Source organism: Caretta caretta, chromosome 2 (assembly GCF_965140235.1).
Source record: "Caretta caretta isolate rCarCar2 chromosome 2, rCarCar1.hap1, whole genome shotgun sequence".
Classification (NCBI taxonomy): domain Eukaryota; kingdom Metazoa; phylum Chordata; order Testudines; family Cheloniidae; genus Caretta; species Caretta caretta.
In genome coordinates this window covers 10,089,201-10,108,736 of record NC_134207.1, presented here as the reverse complement: position 1 = coordinate 10,108,736, position 19,536 = coordinate 10,089,201, and the positions used below count along the sequence as shown (strand labels likewise).

At 43.0% G+C, this 19,536-nt stretch overlaps 1 protein-coding gene across 9 annotated transcripts in view; it reads right to left on the bottom strand.

Moving 5' to 3' along the window:
- The window catches only part of PTK2 (protein tyrosine kinase 2), a 381,820-nt gene that overhangs the window by 211,790 nt on the left and 150,494 nt on the right, over positions 1-19,536 (bottom strand). For all 9 annotated transcript variants that reach the window (XM_048841744.2, XM_048841743.2, XM_048841741.2 and 6 more), the window contains one exon: positions 7,936-8,023. In XM_048841744.2, the coding sequence (XP_048697701.1) occupies positions 7,936-8,023 (88 nt within the window). The remainder of the gene's footprint in view (positions 1-7,935; positions 8,024-19,536) is intronic.

Below are 19,536 nucleotides of genomic sequence, written 5' to 3'. Positions count from 1 at the left end.
TTCCACTGTATGCATCCGATGAAGTGAGCTGTAACTCACGAAAGCTTATGCTCTAATAAATTTGTTCGTCTCTAAGGTGCCACAAGTACTCCTTTTCTTTTTACAATTCAGTTACTTAACAGAATTGCACCAGGAGAACACAAGGTTTGCCATCTTTAATATGGGAGCTGTAGTGACCAGGATTAGTATGTTCATGTCAAACCCTAATTTGAGGTGAAAGATTAAGGTGAAAGAGAATTCTCATTTTTTCTATTAAAAGGGCACTGATCTTATTAAATTTTCTTATATGTGATGTGACAGGGCTGGGCAAAGGGTTGCAGATTCAGCCCTCTGTCATGTCCGCTCCTCGTTAGGGGAAAAAAATTAGAGCAGGCTGCAGGTAACCTGGTCCTAATTGGGGAGGCGGAGACAGCTGCTACCTAATTAGCCTGGGGCTGCATAAAAGCCTCAGGGGAAGGAAGCCAGGGGAGAGCAGGAGAAAAGGAAAAAGGAAGGGAACGGAAGCAGGAAGATAGCTTTCCCCTCCCTCCTGCCTGCAGATGGTGAAGGGTAGTTTGTACATGGTGCAACAGTGGTGGGAACAAGCCTGAGAATAAAGTGCACAAGTGGTTACTAAACCTAGGGTCTCCGAGTGCCTTTGTAAACCTTGCAGAGGCAAAAGCCAAGGGGGCCCTGCCACTCTCTGCTACAGTAAAATATAAAATTTTAGTAGGTTTACATCTTCCCATGAAGGTAAAAGAGTAACTTGCTCTGCACTTGCCCCACAGTTACTCCCTAATTTTTACAGGGTGTACACTAGGTTTTTGCAGCCCAGAAGAGCTGACTACAATAAGGATGTCTATAGTCCTGGCAGAAAAAGACAGACAATGGTACACGAGAACAGTTATACCTGCATTGTAAAAGGATCCTAAAAGAAAAGTTTAGCTTCTGAAGAAATCAGTGGAGTCAGATTATTACTGGCACAGTGTAAGACAAAGTGCAGGCTCCCTCTGAGCTGTTCACAAGGATGTCTTTTGGTACAACAAAACACATCCCTGTTGTCTCAACAAATTAAAACCAGTTCATGTACAGATTTAATTTTTTCCCCACTAACCATACTCCTGGAGGTGACAGGTGATAATTCCAAGAAAATACAGCTTGGTAAGCAAACAGGTGTGATGCTGGCAGAGCAGGTGCCTGCTTATGCCATGGACACTGGGCCTCACTGAACACTGACAAATGCATAGCTTGAAACCAGTCTGGCTCGCCTGTGTGTTAGCATTGTTAAAACAGATATTAAGAATGTGTTACTTTTATAGAATGCTTGTAGGATGCTGCATATATTAATCCTACTTATAATATCTGTATCCCAGGTTATAAGGAAATGCTTAAATGGTTGCTCTGTAACCATAAAAATGTTTGCTAAGACTGCAAACTCCCACAGTCAGGGGAGAAGCATTACCAAGTGTGAAATATTAGTTTACCACAAAAGGTGTTATCTCCTCCCCAACAGAAAAAAAAGTTCTACAGACATGAAACAAGCCATTCTGGAACATCAGTGGACAAAAAATTTTGTTGATTGCACCCTCCACCCATGAAGTGGTTATCTCAAGTGCTTATATACGAATGCACAAAGCCTTGGAAACAAGCAGGGAGAACTGAAGGTCCTGGTGATGTCAAGGAATTATGACGTGATTGGAATAACATAGACTTGGTGGGATAACTCACATGACTGGAGTACTGTCATGGATGGTTATAAACTGTTCAGGAAGGACAGGCAGGGCAGAAAAGGTGGGGGAGTAGCACTGTATGTAAGGGAGCAGTATGACTGCTCAGAGCTCCGGTACGAAACTGCAGAAAAACCTGAGTGTTTCTGGATTAAGTTTAGAAGCGTGAGCAACAAGAGTGATGTAGGGGTGGGAGTCTGCTATAGACCACCGGACCAGGGGGATGAGGTGGATGAGGCTTTCTTCCGGCAGCTCGCAGAAGCTACTAGATCGCACACCCTGGTTCTCATGGGTGACTTTAATTTTCCTGATATCTGCTGGGAGAGCAATACAGCAGTGCATAGACAATCCAGGTTTTTGGAAAGCGTAGGGGACAATTTCCTGGTGCAAGTGCTAGAGGAGCCAACTAGGGGGGGAGTTTTTCTTGACCTGCTGCTCACAAACTGGGAAGAATTAGTAGGGGAAGCAAAAGTGGATGGGAATCTGGGAGGCAGTGACCATGAGTTGGTTGAGTTCAGGATCCTGACACAGGGAAGAAAGGTAAGCAGCAGAATACGGACCCTGGACTTCAGGAAAGCAGACTTCGACTCCCTCAGGAAACTGATGGGTAGGATCCCCTAGGGGGATAACATGAGGGGGAAAGGAGTCCAGGAGAGCTGACTGTATTTCAAGGAATCCCTGTTGAGGTTACAAGGACAAACCATCCCAATGTGTCAAAAGAATAGTAAATATGGCAGGCGACCAGCTTGGCTTAATGGTGAAATCCTTGCAGATTTAAACATAAAAAAGAAGCTTACAAGAAGTGGAAGGTTGGACATATGACCAGGGAAGAGTATAAAAATATTGCTCGGGCATGTAGGAATGAAATCAGGAGGGCCAAATCGCACCTGGAGCTGCAGCTAGCGAGAACAACAAGAAGAAAGTCAAGGAAAGTGTGGGCCCCTTACTGAATGAGGGAGGCAAGCTAGTGACAGAGGACGTGGAAAAAGCTAATGTACTCAATGCTTTTTTTGCCTCTGTCTTCACTAACAAGGTCAGCTCCCAGACTGCTGCGCTGGGCATCACAACATGGGGAATAGATGGCCAGCCCTCTGTGGAGAAAGATGTGGTTAGGGACTATTTAGAAAAGCTGGACATGCACAAGTCCATGGGGCCGGACGAGTTGCATCCGAGAGTGCTAAAGGAACTGGCGGCTGTGATTGCAGAGCCATTGGCCATTATCTTTGAAAACTCGTGGCGAACGGGGGAAGTCCCGGATGACTGGAAAAAGGCTAATGTAGTGCCAATCTTTAAAAAAGGGAAGGAGGAGGATCCTGGGAACTACAGGCCAGTCAGCCTCACTTCAGTCCCTGGAAAAATCATGGAGCAGGTCCTCAAAGAATCAATCCTGATGCACTTGCATGAGAGGAAAGTGATCAGGAACAGCCAGCATGGATTCACCAAGGGAAGGTCATGCCTGACTAATCTAATCGCCTTCTATGATGAGATTACTGGTTCTGTGGATGAAGGGAAAGCAGTGGATGTATTGTTTCTTGACTTTAGCAAAGCTTTTGACACGGTCTCCCACAGTATTCTTGTCAGCAAGTTAAAGAAGTATGGGCTGGATGAATGCACTATAAGGTGGGAAGAAAGTTGGCTAGATTGTCGGGCTCAACGGGTTGTGATCAATGGCTCCATGTCTAGTTGGCAGCCGGTGTCAAGTGGAGTGCCCCAGGGGTCGGTCCTCAGGCTGGTTTTGTTCAATATCTTCATAAATGATCTGGAGGATGGTGTGGATTGCACTCTCAGCAAATTTGCGGACGATACTAAACTGGGAGGAGTGGTAGATACGCTGGAGGGCAGGGGTAGGATACAGAGGGCCCTAGACAAATTGGAGGATTGGGCCAAAAGAAATCTGATAAGGTTCAATAAGGATAAGTGCAGGGTCCTGCACTTAGGACGGAAGAACCCAATGCACAGCTACAGACTAGGGACCGAATGGCTAGGCAGCAGTTCTGCGGAAAAGGACCTAGGGGTGACAGTGGACGAGAAGCTGGATATGAGTCAGCAGTGTGCCCTTGTTGCCAAGAAGGCCAATGGCATTTTGGGATGTATAAGTAGGGGCATAGCGAGCAGATTGAGGGACGTGATCGTCCCCCTCTATTCGACATTGGTGAGGCCTCATCTGGAGTACTATGTCCAGTTTTGGGCCCCACACTAAAAGAAGGATGTGGATAAATTGGAAAGAGTCCAGCGAAGGGCAACAAAAATGATTAGGGGTCTGGAACACATGACTTATGAGGAGAGGCTGAGGGAACTGGGATTGTTTAGTCTGCAGAGGAGAAGAATGAGGGGGGATTTGATAGCTGCTTTCAACTACCTGAGAGGTGGTTCCAGAGAGGATGGTTCTAGACTATTCTCAGTGGTGGAAGAGGACAGGACAAGGAGTAATGGTCTCAAGTTGCAGTGGGGGAGGTTTAGGTTGGATATTAGGAAAAACTTTTTCACTAGGAGGGTGGTGAAACACTGGAATGCGTTACCTAGGGAGGTGGTAGAATCTCCTTCCTTAGAGGTTTTTAAGGTCAGGCTTGACAAAGCCCTGGCTGGGATGATTTAACTGGGAATTGGTCCTGCTTCGAGCAGGGGGTTGGACTAGATGACCTTCTGGGGTCCCTTCCAACCCTTATATGCTATGATTCTATGATTCTATGGAATGCGTTGCCTAGGGAGGTGGTGGAATCTCCTTCCTTAGAAGTTTTTAAGGTCAGGCTTGACAAAGCCCTGGCTGGGATGACTTAATTGGGGATTGGTCCTGCTTTTGAGCAGGGGGTTGGACTAGATGACCTCCTGAGGTCCCTTCCAACCCTGATATTCTATGATTCTAAGAGGAGACCTACACAAACGCTTTGTCTCCAGTTTGAATGCTGGGGGGAAAGAATACAAATCCCTGTTAATAAGAAATTGTATTCCTAAGCTGCTTGAACTCTGAGCCTAAGATTTCTAAACATAAGCAAGGGGTCCCCAGCTGTTTATCTTGGTTTAGCCTTAAAGGACATATAAAACTTGCATATTACAGCAGCTACTATCATCTTTTGAAACCTAAGACTATACTCATTTGTGTGTGCGTGTATGTTTACCTGTTTTAACCTTGTATATGACTCTCATTTCTCTTTCCTAGTTAATAAGCCTTTAGTGAGTTTACTATAGGATTGTCTACAAGCATTGTCTTCAGTGCAAGACCTAGGATGCACTTGACCTGAGATAAGTAACTGGTCCTTTGGGACTGGGAGTAACCTGAATATTGATATGATTTTTGGTGCAAGGGACCATCTATCACAAAGGCAGGCAAACTTTTGTTTTATTTCTTTAAAGGGAGTGAAGTTGTGCTTTTTTTTGCTTTCTAATGTGGAAAAAAAGCCTGAGGCATTTTTATGGGTTCTTTTATTGCCTTTTAGTAAATCTTGGAAATACAAGACATGTCAAATCTGGCCTTCCTGCTTTTGGCGGAGATCTTCTGGGGAGGGGGTCTCCAAGCAGGGTGTATTGTGAGCTTGTACCTTTGCTGGAGGAGTGGAAGCGTGGAATCTTTCCTCAACACATTTATTAGTCATTGGAGTTGAAAAAAAAACCTTCTAAACACTATGGATAAAAATCTGTTCCCCTTTCAATGCTCCATAAAGATTCAAAAGGGGCACAAATGCATTTTCCCTTTTTACAGGTCACCTTTAAACTAATTACCTGAATTAAGTAGTTCTTTTTAGTGGTTGCAGCTATTGAAACACATGAAGAGGTGAGGGGCACTGTAACTTGTTACATGCATAATATAGGAATTTTGTGTAATACATAGCTGAGAAAAACAACAATCAGTATCAATAAAGTTATTTGTTAAACACTGACAGTACTTCAGTGATGTGCATTATCAACATCACAGCAATCAAACACACTGCAACAATCCTGTATGATAAGTAGACAGCATCAATATTTTTAGGGGCTGAGTTTTCATACACTGTAGGGCCAGAAGGGAATATTATGATCTTCTAGTCTGAACTCCTGCAAAACACAGGCCAGAATTTCATCCACTAACTCCTGCAACTGGAGGAAACTATTCTTTCTACGGTAGAGGGACATGTTTTCACTTAAATCTTGTCTGTCTAAAGTTACGTACCTAAATCTGTACTTTGGCACTTAAATAACCATCTTAAACAACTACCTGTTAATTCAGACATCAAAGTACGGATTCAGATGCTTAATTTCAAACATTCATATCTGAAAATTGGGCCCTAGATAACACTGAGACAGACAACAGCCCAAATCTGACAATGAACTTGAGCCCTTAAGGACTGTTGTGAGGCTTAGTCTTTCAGTGCACATTTTTGTGATCACTGGTGGAGAGTCTAGCTGCAGAATGCTTGAAAATCCAGAAAATACCATTTTGTATTTAGGTTGAGCAATTAATACATGTTCATGAACACATTAATATACATAAAACAGGTCATTTAATTATACTTTCAAATATAATGGAAACAAATAATTTAATAAAATGAGAAACATGAATAACAAACAGCCAAGTGAATTGTAAATTGCATCCAAGTTGTGAAAACATCTGCCAAAACCCCGCCCCGGAGAAGGTATTTCTCATCACTTCCCAGTGAGAAAGAAGCGACTGTCTCTTCCATATCTGTTTTATACACATAATATGATTTTTGTAATTTTCTGTTCCTGCAGCAACTTGTTCCTGTATAAGCTTGTTCCGGATGACTGGAAAAATGCTAATGTAGTGCCAATCTTTAAAAAAAGGGAAGAAGGAGGATCCTGGGAACTACAGGCCAGTCAGCCTCACTTCAGTCCCTGGAAAAATCATGGAGCAGGTCCTCAAAGAATCAATCCTGAAGCACTTGCATGAGAGGAAAGTGATCAGGAACAGCCAGCATGGATTCACCAAGGGAAGGTCATGCCTGACTAATCTAATCGCCTTCTATGATGAGATTACTGGTTCTGTGGATGAAGGGAAAGCAGTGGATGTATTGTTTCTTGACTTTAGCAAAGCTTTTGACACAGTCTCCCACAGTATTCTTGTCAGCAAGTTAAGGAAGTATGGGCTGGATGAATGCACTACAAGGTGGGTAGAAAGCTGGCTAGATTGTCGGGCTCAACGGGTAGTTATCAATGGCTCCATGTCTAGTTGACAGCCGGTATCAAGTGGAGTGCCCCAAGGGTCGGTCCTGGGGCCGGTTTTGTTCAATATCTTCATAAATGATCTGGAGGATGGTGTGGATTGCACTCTCAGCAAATTTGCGGATGATACTAAACTGGGAGGAGTGGTAGATACGCTGGAGGGGAGGGATAGGATACAGAAGGACCTAGACAAATTGGAGGATTGGGCCAAAAGAAATCGGATGAGGTTCAATAAGGATAAGTGCAGGGTCCTGCACTTAGGACGGAAGAACCCAATGCACAGCTACAGACTAGGGACCGAATGGCTAGGCAGCAGTTCTGCGGAAAAGGACCTAGGGGTGACAGTGGACGAGAAGCTGGATATGAGTCAGCAGTGTGCCCTTGTTGCCAAGAAGGCCAATGGCATTTTGGGATGTATAAGTAGGGGCATAGCGAGCAGATCGAGGGACGTGATCGTTCCCCTCTATTCGACATTGGTGAGGCCTCATCTGGAGTACTGTGTCCAGTTTTGGGCCCCACACTTCAAGAAGGATGTGGATAAATTGGAGAGAGTCCAGCGAAGGGCAACGAAAATGATTAGGGGTCTGGAACACATGAGTTATGAGGAGAGGCTGAGGGAGCTGGGATTGTTTAGCCTGCAGAAGAGAAGAATGAGGGGGGATTTGATAGCTGCTTTCACCTACCTGAAAGGGGGTTCCAAAGAGGATGGCTCTAGACTGTTCTCAATGGTATCAGATGACAGAACGAGGAGTAATGGTCTCAAGCTGCAGTGGGGGAGGTTTAGATTGGATATTAGGAAAAACTTTTTCACTAAGAGGGTGGTGAAACACTGGAATGCGTTACCTAGGGAGGTGGTAGAATCTCCTTCCTTAGAGGTTTTTAAGGTCAGGCTTGACAAAGCCCTGGCTGGGATGATTTAACTGGGAATTGGTCCTGCTTCGAGCAGGGGGTTGGACTAGATGACCTTCTGGGGTCCCTTCCAACCCTTATATTCTATGATTCTATGATTCTATGAAGCAAAACAAACTGTCAGGATTGCAGATGAGAAAATAAACAATAGTCAAAATAAATTTACCTGCTGATAGAAAAAATTTAGTGTTGGCTTGTCCTCAGTAAACTGATTCAGAAATCCTTTTGGTAAATATCGGATTCGCAGTTCATATCTAAAAAGAAGGAAAACAGGATTACATCCATAATGCAAGGAGAATAAATCTTCATCACTGTAGCTTTTAAAGAACAGGTTCGACAAGGACCTGTCCTGGATGGTCTACGTATACTTGGTCCTGGCTCAGCACAGGCGTCTGGACTTGATGACCTCTCAAGGGCCCTTCCAGCCCTACATATGATTCTATGATTAGGATGTTTAAAAAAAAACAAAAACAAAAAACAAAAAAACCCCACACACCCCAAACCTCTGTATAATTTGCAAGTGCTTTTAAAATTTCATTAAAAAGCAATTTCAGTTTAAATTTAATTAATTAAATGGGAAACCATTTTGACAGCCCAGTTATACTGAAGTTCAGAGGAAAAAGTATACCTGGTTCCCTTTGTTTACTGGGAACCCTCATCTCATCGGGGTGATTTCGAAGGACTGAGCTTTGGCAGGTCTTATGGGTAGGAAGCATGGGGAGGTGCGTAGTAGGTTTGAACCTGTTGCTGGAACAGATGATTATGTTTTCCTGATGGGCTTGCAGGTCTATACTAGTTCAAAGAGGCTGTTATAAGGACTGAGGCATTGACTTCACAGCACCTGGATGGGCTGCCAGGCCCCGCTATAGGTGGTGGTAGCAGCTGAAGCTAAGATGATGGACTACTGGTCTGAGCAAGTAACAATTACTAGGTTTCTTGGTTAGCACAAGCATGAATGTTTAATGCACAGCTGGCAAAAGTGAGTACACAGGTGCTATTCCAAGTGAAAATGGCAACTGATATAGCCCATCAGGGAGCCACAACCTGTGCATTAGCCAAAGGCTCATTTTCAGCTGGAAAAGGCTCAGTCTCTTATCAAATAAAGGTGCTGCAACATCTAATTCCTGGGACTACCTCAATGGAATTGTTGGGATTTACCTATAGGAGGATTTCATAACAGACAGGCGTATCCCATATTAGGGTACTGAGGTGCATTTAGTAACTCAAAAATCTAAATCCCACCATGACATTGCCACACTGTTCAATTACAGCAGGAGGTCCAGAGAGGCAGGACTATGGGTCACTTTGATTTACTGGCTATGCCAGAGTTTTAGATCTCCCTAAAGTTTTTGTTTATAAATAGTAAAACTGTTTGGAAACTGATTGGATATTAAATTATTGGTACTGCCGTGGCACCTAAAGACTCCTATCAGGTGGTTCCTACCCTGAAGATCTTAGAATCTAAGTAATAGTCTCATTCAGTGTAAAACTAGCATTATCACAAACACAATAGCATTTTAGCAAGATGGCCAGCTACATAATCTTTATTGTAATTAGAAACATTTTGAAACCATATATTTAATGGTTTTTGCACAGTGACAAGCTTTTGTTGTGAAATTTCATATTGCTGGTTTCAGCAGGATAGGAAAGGCTGCTTAGCAATTTATAGAAAATAATGTTAAGGATTGCAAGTTAAGGCACACATACCTGACAAGACAAAGTTATTGATTAAAATCACATTAACTTGTTTGAACATGTAATGAATCCGAGCCCCACAAAAATGACGAACAGATACAGAATTTTGATTTGCTGTGTTGCCTATTTCTAGTGTTGAATACTCAATCTATGGTGAATAATATATATAAACATATTATATATATAAAACTTCGGATTTACAATATTCAGTTAATTTTTCTTGATATTTTGAGGTTCTCTTCAAAAACACAAAGTGCATGCTCAGTCTTTTGCTAAAATGAAACAAACATTTAAAAAAAAAAACCAATGAATCTTCAGACTCAGAGATATAAAAAGACAGCTGCATGATGTACAGCAAAATATAAACAAAAATAGTCCTTTTTTTTCCCCCAACCAAAAACTTAGGCCACCCTGTAGCATGTGTGGGCTCATGTCTGGAGAGGCAAGGTAGTGTCATCCATACCTTGTCCAAAACCAGAAAAACTGAAGGAAGTTTATTTCTCCATTGGAAAAAGCCAAATCACCACTACGCTACACTGTGGAGTCAAATGTAGAACAAAGCAAATTTCCTGTTCAAAAAGCAACTATTTTCCCCCTTTTCTCTCTCCTTGTCTTATTTTTCCCTTCTATTGCTTGATGGATCTTCAGTCTTCATCCACATACTAGCTTTCTAGATTTTAAATTTTTTAGAAGTTTTTGTATCTCTAAAAACTGCTTTTTACGCAATCTTTTATTACCCCCTCTTTTGTACAAGAAGGGAATTGTTATCCATCTCATGTGATTTCAGCATCCTAGTGATTAAATACAACCTTAAGGAGGAGGTTGAGGTTAAATCGAACTATAAAATATACCAAGAAGCATAATATAAAGGCAAAGGAGCACGTACTATAGTTTTTCATCATGTATGTCACCAACTGCATCAGAGAAAATTGAAACACTCATTATTTAACATACAATTTAATTTTAAAAGTAACTCTAATGAAAAGCCTAAAAGCTTCAGGTAGACTAGTACGATATTTAGTTTCCATTTTACTTTGCCTTTTATTACAACATGTAATATACTGTGGCTAAAACAGAATTAGAAGGACAGATTTAAAAAAAAATAATAAAACAAGATAACTTGAGCTACTGAACTCTGCATATATCTGTATCTTGATATAGACTTAAGAAACCCATCTCTATCATACAACAGAAGATTAATTAGCCAAGACAGGACTGAATTACAGAAGCATAAGGTACAAACAGGAGATGAGACAGTCCTGTTGGGTGACAGTCTCTGTCCCTTTCAATGAGAACTGTTCCCTAACCATGCCCAACATACTAGTGTCAATGGCACTTCCACCATTTCCCATGGTAGACTATTCTGCAGTATAATAATTACTCATGGTCCAGAAGTCTGTGGTGATCTACATTTTACATGTTCTTTCTCTTAACTTCATACATGTCTGAACTATCGTACATAACACCTCTCCTTCCCTGACGCTACTACCCTTCACATGTTTGTAAACTGCTATATCACCCCATGAGCATGTACTAAGCAAGATACAGATATTTAGTTCTTTTAATCTTTCCTAATAAATCATTCTCTACAACCCCATAATAATTTTTACTGCTGTTCTCTCAACTCCCTTCAAGTATCTTTCTGCTAATGAGATGCTCAGAACTTCTTTAGAAATTCTCATCATTAATCTTGGGATGTCAGTTATAATGGGATTAATGGCTGCCTTTTTGCCTGGTTGAGTAATCCCACACATTGAGGAAAAAAACAGAACAGATTATTTCTTTTCCTTCGGACAAAGAAAGTTTTTCAATTTTAATCCCCATTTAACTCAAAACCCCACTATGGTAGCACAGAAACCCCACCTATTTACAACCAAAGCCGGTTTCTTCTTCCCTTGTTTGAATGGGAACTGAAAATTCAAGTGGGTTACACACTTCATATCTCTCTGTAAATCATACAATTTAATCTATTCTTTATTGTACTTTTGTAACCTTAGGAAACCATCACATATCTTCTTTAATGCCATCAATTTAATGTGAATAGTCCTGTAATAAAAAAAAATACCTCTTCTTCTTTCCACATCTCAACATAAAAGTAAACATTTACTGAATACTGTGAGATTCATTCTAAACCACCTCTAAGAATAAAATATGGTAGAGTCACTCACAAGACAATTAACTTAAAATATATTGGCTGGTTGACCATTCATCTTACATTTATACAGATTCTGTCATTCCAAAGTGTTTGACGTTTTAAGACACATGGCTGGCGAGACGAAGGCAGATGGGAGGCTAAGGGAGTCAGCGAGCTGAGCTTGCCAGCAAAGGAAGACAGGGAAGCATGGTTGTGTGTTCCCCACTCCCCTTCCTTAATTTGCAAGAATTCTACAAGGAAGAACCGTCAATGGAGGAAAACGGCATGTTGCCAACATCACTGATAGCTCTTCCTCTGCTTGCACCTGTGCCCCCACACTGCCAGCCAGCCATCCTGACCCTGGAGACTTCCACCCAGGCCCTGGTCTTGACTTGCTGGGAATGCAGCTTGTATGTTCCCGCTGATGAAAGCCAGGCAGGGGGAATAACCTGGGTGTAAGAGCTGTTGGTTGGTGGAGTCCCACAGGAAACAGGCTAGAAAGCTGCAGGAGGAGGTGGCTCAACTGTGTAGCATCCAGGAGTGTGAGGGACTTCATTGACAGGACACACCTGGAAACATCTGGCAAGGAGGATATTAGGCCACCACAGAAGCACCAGAGGAGGAAAGCAAACCAGCTGCTCCATGGGGAGGACACTGGCTGCTGGCCATCTTGCGCAGTAGACAGTGTTCCACCCCCTACCCAGGTCCCCCAAACATCCATGTGAAGAACTGGTATGCTATACCAGCAACAGGAGGTGACAGACAGATCCCAGCGGCTGAGGAGGAGCCCCTTGCCCCAAAAGCTGGGAAGCTCATGGCCATCTCACCCAAGGGGGAACATAAGGTGCTAGTGTTTTAGTACTCCCCCCAGGTGGGTGGAGGCAACCATCTCCTGACCTGACATGATGTCCCAGGGACGTGTGCTTCCTGCCTGGAGATGTTGCACATCGGAGAAGTTACAGAAAGGCTGCTGAGGCTCATCCATCCCTCTGACCACTACCCCAGAATGCTCATGCATGTGGGCACTAATGGTATTATCAGATATGACCCTGAGCAGATCAGCACTGACTACAGGGCTCTGGGAGTGAGGTCAAGAAATCAGGGGCATAGTTTGTATTCTTGTTCATCATCCCAGTTGAGGGTAAGGGCCCAGGTAGGGACATGTGCATCTTGAAGATGAATGTATGTCTGCAAAGATATGCCAAAGGGAGGGCTTCAGCTTCCTCAACCACAGGATGATGTTCTGAGAAGAAGGCCTGCTGGGAAGACATGGGGGTCCACCTGACTAAGAAGGGGAAGAGCATCTTTGTGCCCTAACATGGCAACCTAGTGAGGAGGACTTAAACTAGATTTAAAGGTGGCAGGTGACAAAAGCCCACAAATAATCTTAAAAAGGCAACTTTAACACAGGGCTAGATGTTAGGGGGGACATGGAAAATTATAGAGTCATGGGAGCAACAGAGGGAAATCAGTGGAGGAATCTGCTCAATATCTTAGATGCCTATAAACAAATGCAAGGAGTATGGGAAACAAACTGGAAGATCTGGAAGTATTAGTACATAAACTAAATTCTGACTTAATTAGCAGCAGAGACTTGGTGGGATGAGTCTCATGACTGGATTATGGTACAGATGGGGTATAGGTTGTTGAGGAAGGACAGATATGATAAAAAGGGAGGAGGTGCTGCATTATACATCAAGAATATATGCACTTATTGGGTAGTCCAGAAGGATGTGAGAAGCAGACAAATTGCAAGTCTCTAAGTAAAGACAGAAAGGGTAAAAAATAGGGGTGATGTCATGGAAAGAGTCTATTGTAGACCACCAAATCAGGAAGAGGAGATAGATGAGGCTTTTCTAGAACAAACAACAGAAGTTAGTCCTGGGGGAATTCTGTGCCAATGCACAATATAGAATGTATACACAGAATTTCCTTTTCCCCTCACAGAAACGGGCTGTAGAGCTGCTGGCCACCACTAGGGGACACAGGACCCAGCAGAGCCCAGCTCACAGAGGGACAAAGGGACAGAAGTGGAAGGTTTGGGGCATCTGCAGTTCCCGGCACACCCTGAATGAAGGAGGCGGCATGCAGGAAACTCCACACAAGCCCAGGATCCAGTATCAAGCTGTTTCTCTCCCTGGGCTCTGGGGGGCCCCCCTTGGCTGGGCTATGGGGGAAGGTGGAGGAGGGGATGCGAGTGTCTGAGCTGGAGGTGCCCCATAGCTGGGCCCTAAAAGAGGAAGTCTGAGTGCCCCCCCGCCAGCGGGGCTCTGACAGGGTATGGGGCAGAGAAACAGGAACTGGGTTGTTGTAGGTTTCAGAGTAACAGCCGTGTTAGTCTGTCTTTGCAAAAAGAAAAGGAGTACTTGTGGCACCTTAGAGACTAACCAATTTATTTGAGCATGAGCTTTCGTGAGCTACAGCTCACTTCATCGGATGCATACCGTGGAAACTGCAGAAGACATTATATACACAGAGACCATGAAACAATACCTCCTCCCACCCCACTCTCCTGCTGGTAATAGTTTATCTAAAGTGATCAACAAGTTGGGCCATTACCAGCACAAATCCAGGTTTTCTCACCCTCCGCCCCCCCCCTCCCCCACAAACTCACTCTCCTGCTGGTAATAGCCCATCCAAAGTGACCACTCTCTTCACAGTGTGTATGATAATCAAGGTGGGTCATTTCCAGCACAAATCCAGGTTCTCTCACTCCCTCACCCCCCTCCAAAAACCACACACACAAACTCACTCTCCTGCTGGTAATAGCTTATCAAAAGTGACCACTCTCCCTACAATGTGCATGATAATCAAGGTGGGCCATTTCCAGCATAAATCCAGGTTCTCTCACCCCCTCACCCCCATACACACACAAACTCAATCTCCTGCTGGTAATAGCTTATCTAAAGTGATCATTAAGTTGGGCCATCTCCAGCACAAATCCAGGTTTTCTCACCCCCCCCCCCCCACAAACTCACTCTCCTGCTGCTAATAGCCCATCCAAAGTGACCACACTCTTCACAATGTGTATGATAATCAAGGTGGGCCATTTCCTGCACAAATCCAGCTTCTCTCACCCCCTCACCCCCCTCCAAAAACCACACACACAAACTCAATCTCCTGCTGGTAATAGCTTATCCAAAGTGACAATAATAATATCCAAATAATTATCCAAAGCTATTACCAGCAGGACAGTGGGGTGGGAGGGGGTATTGTTTCATGGTCTCTGTGTGTATATAATGTCTTCTGCAGTTTCCACGGTATGCAAGCGATGAAGTGAGCTGTAGCTCACGAAAGCTCATGCTCAAATAAATTGGTTAGTCTCTAAGGTGCCACAAGTACTCCTTGGGTTGTTGTAGGGGTTTCTTTAACTCTCTACTCCTGGGAGAATTTTTGTATGTCTTTGAATTGTTACAGATATCCTGACAGGTATTTTGAAATAAATTACCAAAATAATTGAAACTGGTATGATTATATAGTCTCATTTTGACAAATAAAATATGCAGAATTTTAAAATACTGTGCAAGGAATTTTTATTTTTTTGGAATAAGAAATATCCAGAACACAGTACCTAGCAGTAACGGGCAATTTTAACTATCCAGACTGTTGGAAGGCTAATATGGCAAAACACAAAATTTCCAATAAGTTATTAAAATGTACTGGTGACAACATTTTGTTTCAGAAAGCGGAGGGTGGACAGCCATTTTCGATTTGATTCTGATCATCAGGGTTGAGTCAGTAGCAAATCTGAAGGTGGAAGGCAATTTGGATTAAAGTGACCATGCTTCATGACAGATTTAATTATTCTAACAAAAGGCGGCATGAGAGCAGCAGAAAAAGAACAACGGACTTTGAAACTTTAAACTCAGAGAACTGGTAGGTAAGGTTCCATAGGAAGAAAATCTAAAGGAAAAAGGAGTTCAGGAGAGCTGGCAGTTTCTCAAGACAACAATATTAAAAGCACAACTGTAAACTGTCCCTGTGTGAAGGAAAGATCGGAAGAATGAATAGAGGCCAATATGTTCTATCAGGAACTCTTTAATGATTTGGAAATCCAAATGGAATCCTATAAAAATGGAAACACGGACAAACTGATAAGAAGGTGTACAAAAAACAGCACAAATGTGTAGAGACAAATACAGAAAGGCTAAGGTAAAAATGAGTTACACTTAGCAAATGACATAAAAGGCAGTCAGAGGAGGTTCGTTAAATACATTAGGAGCAAGAGAAAGGTGAAGGAAAGTGTAGGTCTGCCACATAACATGGAAAGAGAACTGTCATAAATATAAAGGGAAGGGTAACCACCCTTCTGTATACGGAACTATAAAATCCCTCCCGGCCAGAGGCAAAACCCTTTCACCTGTAAAGGGTTAAGAAGCTAAGATAACCTCGCTGCCACCTGACCAATATGACCAATGAGGAGACAAGATACTTTCAAAGCTGATGGGGGGGGAGCAGACGGGACGGGGAGGGACGACACAAAGGGTCAGTCTGCCTGTGTGATGCTTTTGCCGGGACCAGACCAGGAATGCTCTTCAGAAATCCTGTAAAAAGTTAGTAAGCAATCTAGCTAGAAATGCGTTAGATTTTCTTTTGTTTCATGGCTGGTAAAAATAGTTGTGCTGAATGAAATGTATATTCCTGTTTTTGTGTCTTTTTGTAACTTAATGTTTTGCCTAGAGGGATTCTCTATGTTTTGAATCTGATTACTCTGTAAGGTATTTACCATCCTGATTTTACAGAGGTGATTCTTTTACTTTTTCTTTAATTAAAATTCTTCTTTTAAGAACCTGATTGCGTTTTCATTGTTCTTAAGATCCAAGGTTTGGGTCTGTGTTCACCTATGCAAATTGGTAAGGATTTTTATCAAGCCTTCCCCAGGAAAGGGGGTGTAGGGCTTGGGGGAATATTTTTTGGGGGGGAGGGGGGAGACGTTTCCAAGTGGGCTCTTTCCCTGTTCTTTGTTTAATACGCTTGGTGGTGGCAGCATAGGGTTCAAGGTCAAGGCAAAGTTTGTACCTTGAGGAAGTTTTTAACCTAAGCTGGTAAGAATAAGCTTAGGGAGTCTTTCATGCAGGTCCCCACATCTGTACCCTAGAGTTCAGAGTGGGGAAGGAACCTTGACAAGAACTAATAACTAACAACATCAGGTATGTTGAGGTGTTTAATGCCTATTTTGCTTCAGTCTTTACTAAAAAGGTTGATGATGACCAGATATTCAACACAATAGGTAATAACAAGGCAGAAGGAATGCAAGCCAAAATTGGGAAAGAACAGGTTAAAGAATATTTAAATAAGTTATATGAATTCAAGATGGTAGGGCCTGATGCAATTCATTCTAGGGCACTTAAGGAACTAGCTGAAGCCATCTCAGAACCATTAACAACTATCTTTGAGAACTCATGAAGGATGGATGGTCCCAGAGGACTGGAGAAGGGCAAGCATAATACTATCTTTAAAAAGTGGAACAGAGAGGACCTGGATAACTACAGACCAGTCAGCCTAACCTGGAAAGAGACTGGAACAAATTATTCAACAGTTAGTCTGTAAGCATCTAAAGAATGACAGGGTTATAAGAAATAGCTAGCATGAACTTGTCAAGAAGAAATCAGGCCAAACAAACCTAATTTCCTTCTCTAACAGGTTTACTGGCCTAGTGGATGGGGGGGAAGCAGTAGATGTGATATACCTTGATTTTAGGAAGACTTTTGATCAAGTCCCACATGACATTCCCGTAAACAAGTGAGGGAAATGCAATCTAGATGATATTACTATAAGGTGGGTGCAAAACTTTTTGGAAGAATATACTCAAACAGGAGTTATCAATAGTTCGCTAAGTGGAAGGACATATCTATAGGGGTCATGCAAGGGTCATCCTGGGTTCGGTATTATTCAATATTTTCATTAATGACTTGGATAATGGAATGGAGAGCATGCTTATAAAATCTGCAGATGACACCAAGTTGGGAAGTGTTGCAAGCACTTTGGAGAATAGGATGAGAATTCAAAACAATGTTGACAAATTGGAGAATGGTCTGAATTCAACACAATGAAATTTAATAAAGACAAGTGCAAAATATTTTATGTAGGAAGGAAAAATAAAATACACAACTACAAAACGAGGAATAACTGGCAAGGTGATGGCACTTATCCTTGTTGAACCTCATCAGATTTCTTTTGGCCCAATCCTTCAATTTGTCTAGGGCCCTCTGTATCCTATCCCTACCTGCCACTGTATCTACCACTCCTCCTAGTTTAGTATCATCTGAAAATTTGCTGAGAGTGCAATCCACACCATCCTCCAGATCATTTATGAAGATATTGAACAAAAACGGCCCCAGGACCAAACCTTGGGGCATTCCACTTGATACCGGCTGCCAACTAGACATGGAGCCATTGATCACTACCCGTTGAGCCCAACAATCTAGCCAGCTTTCTACCCACCTTATAGTGCATTCATCCAGCCCATACTTCTTTAACTTGCTGACAAGAATACTGTGGGAGACCGTCTCAAAAGCTTTGCTAAAGTCAAGAAACAATACATCCACTGCTTTCCCTTCATCCACAGAACCAGTAATCTCATCATAGAAGGCGATTAGATTAGTCAGGCATGACCTTCCCTTGGTGAATCCATGCTGACTGTTCCTGATCACTTTCCTCTCATGTAAGTGCTTCAGGATTGATTCCTTGAGGACCTGCTCCATGATTTTTCCAGGGACTGAGGTGAGGCTGACTGGCCTGTAGTTCCCAGGATCCTCCTTCTTCCCTTTTTTAAAGATTGGCACTACATTAGCCTTTTTCCAGTCATCCGGGACTCCCCCCGATCGCCACGAGTTTTCAAAGATAATGGCCAATGGCTCTGCAATCACAGCCGCCAATTCCTTCAGCACTCTCGGATGCAACTCGCCCGGCCCCATGGACTTGTGCACGTCCAGCTTTTCTAAATAGTCCCTAACCACCTCTATCTCCACAGAGGGCTGGCCATCTATTCCCCATGTTGTGATGCCCAGCGCAGCAGTCTGGGAGCTGACTTTGTTAGTAAAGACAGAGGCAAAAAAAGCATTGAGTACATTAGCTTTTTCCACATCCTCTGTCACTAGCTTGCCTCCCTCATTCAGTAAGGGGCCCACACTTTCCTTGACTTTCTTCTTGTTGCCAACATACCTGAAGAAACCCTTCTTGTTACTCTTAACATCTCTTGCTAGCTGCAGCTCCAGGTGCAATTTGGCCCTTCTGATTTCATTCCTACATGCCCGAGCAATATTTTTATACTCTTCCCTGGTCATTTGTCCAATCTTCCACTTCTTGTAAGCTTCTTTTTTATGTTTAAGATCTGCAAGGATTTCACCATTAAGCCAAGCTGGTCGCCTGCCATATTTACTTTTCTTTTGACACATTGGGATGGTTTGTCCTTGTAACCTCAACAGGGATTCCTTGAAATACAGTCAGCTCTCCTGGACTCCTTTCCCCCTCATGTTATCCCCCTAGGGGATCCTACCCATCAGTTTCCTGAGGGAGTCGAAGTCTGCTTTCCTGAAGTCCAGGGTCCGTATTCTGCTGCTTACCTTTCTTCCCTGTGTCAGGATCCTGAACTCAACCAACTCATGGTCACTGCCTCCCAGATTCCCATCCACTTTTGCTTCCCCTACTAATTCTTCCCGGTTTGTGAGCAGCAGGTCAAGAAAAGCTCTCCCCCTAGTTGGCTCCTCCAGCACTTGCACCAGGAAATTGTCCCCTACGCTTTCCAAAAACTTCCTGGATTGTCTATGCACCGCAGTAGTGCTCTCCCAGCAGATATGAGGATGATTAAAGTTGCCCATGAGAAACAGGATGTGCGATCTAGTAGCTTCTGCGAATTGCCGGAAGAAAGCCTCATCCACCTCATCCCCCTGGTCCGGTGGTCTATAGCAGACTCCCACCACTACATCACTCTTGTTG